The sequence below is a fragment of the Stegostoma tigrinum genome, chromosome 34, assembly GCF_030684315.1.
Source record: "Stegostoma tigrinum isolate sSteTig4 chromosome 34, sSteTig4.hap1, whole genome shotgun sequence".
Classification (NCBI taxonomy): Eukaryota; Metazoa; Chordata; class Chondrichthyes; order Orectolobiformes; family Stegostomatidae; genus Stegostoma; species Stegostoma tigrinum.
The window spans coordinates 7002083-7007342 of NC_081387.1; the positions used below are offsets into that span (position 1 = coordinate 7002083).

At 38.5% G+C, this 5260-nt stretch overlaps 1 protein-coding gene across 1 annotated transcript; it reads right to left on the reverse strand.

The window, feature by feature from the left end:
* Window positions 1–314: 314 nt before the first annotated feature.
* Window positions 315–4027, reverse strand: LOC125467723 (probable G-protein coupled receptor 139). The gene is made up of 2 exons (XM_048563882.1): window positions 3929–4027; window positions 315–1198 (listed from the first exon to the last, which is right to left on the reverse strand). Exons 1-2 carry the CDS (start codon window positions 3996–3998, stop codon window positions 315–317), a joined length of 954 nt encoding a protein of 317 aa, XP_048419839.1. The 5' UTR covers window positions 3999–4027.
* Between the last annotated feature and the right edge of the window lie 1233 nt (window positions 4028–5260).

Below are 5260 nucleotides of genomic sequence, written 5' to 3' on the forward strand. Positions count from 1 at the left end.
ATTTTTGAGCAAATGTTATGATTAGGTTCCAGTGCTATCACTGCTACTGCTATTAAGGAATGGGTAGTATTAGTCTTGCCAAAATTATAGTACCATAGATACTTAAATCTGAAATGAAAACAAAATAAAGAGAAAGAAAGCTTATAACACCAAGGATGAAAAATAAAACTAATGTTTCAAGTTGAGGATTTTCCATTAGAAATGCTCAAATTAAAGATCTTAAGACTGAAAAAAACCCCCAGCTTTCTTCAACAAATAATGAATAGCTAGCTCAATATTGTGTTGGAAGTTGAATCTGCGGGATGAAGCATTTATTATTTTGGTATCTTCTGATAGTTTTGACATTTAATCATATTCTTTATTTCATTTCTGAACCTAGTTTGCACCATTGCATAAATGAATGTGTTGGTGCCGGAATTCAGACGTTGAAGCATGTATCCAGCCAGTTCCAAAGTTGTGAAAAGATCATTGTGATCAGTTTGGTAAAACTGGTTTTCTGTAAATTGTACAGATATACTACAGAAAGAAATTAACATCCATAGTGAGATAAAACTTCCAGAAATAGCAAGTAGTAATATGATGGATTTTCTGCGATTATCTGTTTCTGGGTCTTTTATATTTTCCTTGAAGCTTCGTCTTACCTTACTGCTCATTACAATATGCCTGATGGTCAAACCATTAAATAGCAAAATAAAGAAAAATGCCAAAAATGGAGTTAAAATAGTATCAAAACACAAGTATGCCTTCCAAGTGGGTAAAACATAGAACTCAGGCTTTACAACACAGAACCATGCCATGTTGTCAATAACAGTTCCAGGTTGGTTTACAAAATAAAGTGGCAAATTTTGTCCAATGCAAAGTACAAAAACAACGGTTATAGCCAGAGTTGCAGTTTTCTTTGTGCAGTATTTTACTCTCAATTTTTGGAAACAGATGGATACAGAGCGATCAAAGCTGAAAGCCACTGTTAACCAGACAGAGCAATCAATCGAAATAAAACTGAAGACAAAAGTAAGACAACAAATGGAAGTGTAATCCAGAAATGATTTTGGAAAATAGGTGTTTTTAACCCCAAGCAGAATTACTTCAAAGTTTAGAACAAGGAGGTCTGCTGCCACCATCGACACAAGGTAACAGGTAATACATTTCGAGAGACCACAATTCCCACGAAGAAGAACAACAATTGATAATAGGTTCGCTGAAAAGAAAAATTGAAAAGAGTAATTAGTGTTACTATCCATAACAGAAAAATAAATAAATAGAAAATAAAATGTATTCAATTATAATATTTCCCTCTCTATTTTTAAATAATGCAGTATGATCCACTATTATTCTCTGCTATATCTTTTGATGGTTTGAATGGCTGGTTATAGAACAGCAAGTTAGCAACAATACAATTTTTCCAAATTTTATTAATATTTGAACGTAGGGACAAATTTGGACTAGACTTGGGAGAAATTTTGTGGACAGGCACAGAAAATATCTTTCTGTTATTGCAAAGAAAGCAATTAATTTAAGAGCACAAAAATTGGTGGAATATTTTCCTGCAGAAGAAAAACAACTAAGTTTCTTATGGATATTCATCTTTCATATGGCTCGTTATTTAAGAAATAATCTGTGCCATCTTTTCTCCTTCATCCTTATGGCAGTACTAACTTATTCAAACTCTCTATTTTCTGTCTATTAACCAACACTGACTTCATGCCAGCCCAAATAAATTCTTAGCTCCCAAGCTTTTAGCTCTATTCTTTTCTTTTCTTGGCATGCTAAATGTTAATAGCAGAACTATTAGACATTTCCTATAGATATGGCCATTAGACTAAATTAGGCTAACCTTCCAGATTTGTTATAACTCCCGTGTAAATTAAAGTTTGCTAAGTCATACACAAACTCCAGCTCAGATGCACAACAGAGATTTTTGGTTTCCATTTGATGCCTCAGTTTGTTGCAGATCCTAAAGAAAAAAACTGTGTCTGAGTTTCAGGTATATATAAAAAAACCCTCCATGCTCTAATTACGCCCCCATTGCAAAACAAAGCTCATGAACATTTCAAACTTTTACTGCGCTGATCAGTGGTGCTTTGGTGCCCTTCTCAGTCATTAAAGAAATGACATTCATACTATAACCATCTTAAACTTAGCATGCATGCAGAGCACTGAAACACAACTGTCATTCTGTTACAATTGCGTTGTAGTATGAACATCTTCCATCTTTTTTCCTTCAAAATAACCTGAACACTCCTTGACTGTTCAACAGCAACCTCGTTCGAGTTTTTGTCATGTTTGTTTTAGAGCAGGCACAATGATCTCTTACATTCAGACATAAACTAGCGCATTGTCCAACCATATAAAAATCTGATAAACCTGACAAATGTAACATATCAGATGAGTCCTTTCTGTGGTGAGAGCCACTGTGCATGTTGTGATGGTAATTGAGTAATTGGATAATTTATATGATTCACTGTCAATATGAAGGAAAAATTAGTTTTGTGATGAAATTAATGAAAAGAAAATACTGATAAAGAAAATCATGAAAATCATTAAAAATTATTTCCTCTCCAATTTATATGTTTTGCTTCTACTGCCTCTTCTGAATTTAAAAAGATTTTGTGAATAGTTAACACAATAACGGATATAAGATGTAGACAATTTGGCATTATGTGTCTCCTTTGTGAGTCATTAAGGTCCTGACAGATCTGGCAGATAATCTGGACATGACTGTGATACTCAAATATCACAACATCCATTCTACAAATATTTGAGTGTATTGGTCTTAGATATTCTCAGCAAGGAGCATTCCATTAGTAGAAGAGGTAGAAAATTTCAAAGAAGCAGTATCTTACCGAAGAAACTTAAACTTCTCAGAGATGACACTGCAGTCGCAATTCTGGAAATCCTGTCAAGAGTAAATATTTGCCAAAAACCCAAAGAGGGCTGTCTGTGTTTCTGACAAGAAGTGAATTTGAAATAATCTGGTTGGACTTCAGCAAGGCCTTTGATAAAATCCCACATGGATGATTCATACATTGGGACATACATGGGACAAACAAGACAAGGGAATGGATGATAGACAGTAGTACATTGGTAAGCAAGGAGGATTAGAGGCACCTTAGTGCACAAGTCCACTTGCCCTGCACAATCATGGAACAAGATAATAAAATGTGAGGCTGGATGAACACAGCAGGCCAAGCAGCATCTCAGGAGCACAAAAGCTGATGTTTCGGGCCTAGACCCTTCATCAGAGAGGTCTAGGCCCGAAACGTCAGCTTTTGTGCTCCTGAGATGCTGCTTGGCCTGCTGTGTAAATCCAGCCTCACATTTTATTATCTTGGAATTCTCCAGCATCTGCAGTTCCCATTATCTCTGACACAATCATGGAACAGTTGCATAACGCATTAAGAAGACATGTGAGATACTTTCTTTGATCAGCCCAGGTACATGGTTTAACAGCCAGGAGGTTATGTAGAAACTGTGCAAAATCTTGGTTTTAGCCAGAGTTAGAAGCTTCAGTGCTGCTCTGGAATTCACATGCTAGAAGGGGTTGTGACAACAGAGGAGGCTGTGCAAAGGGGATTTACCTGAACGATACCTGGATTGGAGAGTTTGATTTATGGAGTGAGATTGGATAGACTATTCTTGTTTTCTTTGGAGCAGTGGAGACTGAAGTAGTAAGTGATTGTGATGTATTCAATTAAGTGGGATAGTTTGGGTGAAGAGATTTTTTTTTGCCAAGGTACGGATTCTATTTCTGTTATATTCTGTGACCAGGGATGGAGAATAAATATTTTTAAAATGTTTACAAAGATGCATGTAATTATACAATGACTTAAAGATTGAGTTTTATCTAGAAACACAACATACAAATAACGAAATTTATCAACTGGATAAAAATAGGCAGTCTGATTGTCAACTGATAGAAACATCTTACCAGGAACACCAACGATTGCAAGAATAGGGTAGTACACAGCTTCAATCTGCATTAGTATTGATGGATCCATCCTCTAAGTGATGGTGATGTCAGTCATTCAGATTGACAAGTTGATGGATTCTTCAGTTTAAGCTTTCATTTATATCTCAGAGAAATCTCAAATGAGCTAATTAGGCAATGGCTGACATCAGTCACGGTCTTTTGAACATATAGACCAGCTGCTGCTTTTGTTATAATGACTATTGCCGAATGGAAAACATACACGTGTATAACGGCAGGCTGTGTGATAACAAGACCTGATGTGTGTCGAGTAGGCAGCTAGAACATGGGAGTGTTTAGGCCCTAAAATTATTGTGCTTGACATTGAGTCCAGATGGTTCAAGGTCCCCAAGTGGAAAATGAGGTGATGTTCTTCCAGCTTCCCTTGTGCTTTGCTGGAACACTGCAAAAAAACAGGCACATAGATTTTGGCCAGGGAACAGGGTGGTGTGTTAAAGTGGCAGGCAACAGGCAGCTCAGGGTTCTTTTTGCAGGCAGAACATAGATGTTCCATGAAGTGGTCACCCAGTCTATGTTTCTTTTCTCCAATGTAGAGGAGACCACATGGTGTGCAGCAAATGCAGTAGACAAGATTCTGGGACTCTGGGAAGAGCCAGGTCAAGTGTTGCCTCACCTGGAAGGCATGTTTGGGCCCTTGGACACTGGGGAGGGAGGAAGTCAATGAGCAGATGTTGCACCTTTGCTGAATGCAGGGAAGTGTGCTGTGGGGTGCCGTTGAGCGTGAAGGAAGAGTGGACCAGGGTGTCCTGAAGAGAACAGTCCCTGTGGAAGGCAGATTAGGGAGGGAGGGCAATATGTGTCTTGTGGTGGCATCTTGCTGGAGTTGCCGGAAATGGCATCTGACAATCTTCAGGATGTGGATACTGGTGGGATGGTAGGTAAGGCCAAGGGGAACCCTATCACTGTTGCAGAAGGGAAGCAAAGTGGTTAGGGCAGATTTGCAGCAGATGTGTCGGACCCAGTTGAGGGTACCATCAAAAACAGTGCTGGAGAATCCTTGGTTGAGGAAGAAGGTGGACATATTGTAGGTTCCTTTGTTGAAGTTGGCCTCATCCGAACATATACAATGAAAGCAGAGGAGCTGAGAGAATGGGATGGAGTTTTTACAGGAAGCAGGTTGGGAGGATGAATAGTCCAGGTAGCTATGGGAGCCAGTGGGTTTTTATTGGATATTAGTGGCCAGTCTATCCCCAGAAATGGAAACTGAGATGTCAAGGAAGGGAACGGAGGAGCCAGAGATGGACCTGGTGGAAGTGACACCAGAGTGGAATT

What these genes read in the sequence shown, in the direction of transcription:
- LOC125467723 (XM_048563882.1), bottom strand. Translation starts at nt 3,998, where the DNA reads ATGGATCCATCAATACTAATGCAGATTGAAGCTGTGTACTACCCTATT. An exon ending in TGCAATCGTTGGTGTTCCTG is followed by an intron (nt 1,199 to 3,928) that starts GTAAGATGTTTC and finishes TTTTCTTTTCAG; the next exon opens with CGAACCTATTATCAATTGTT.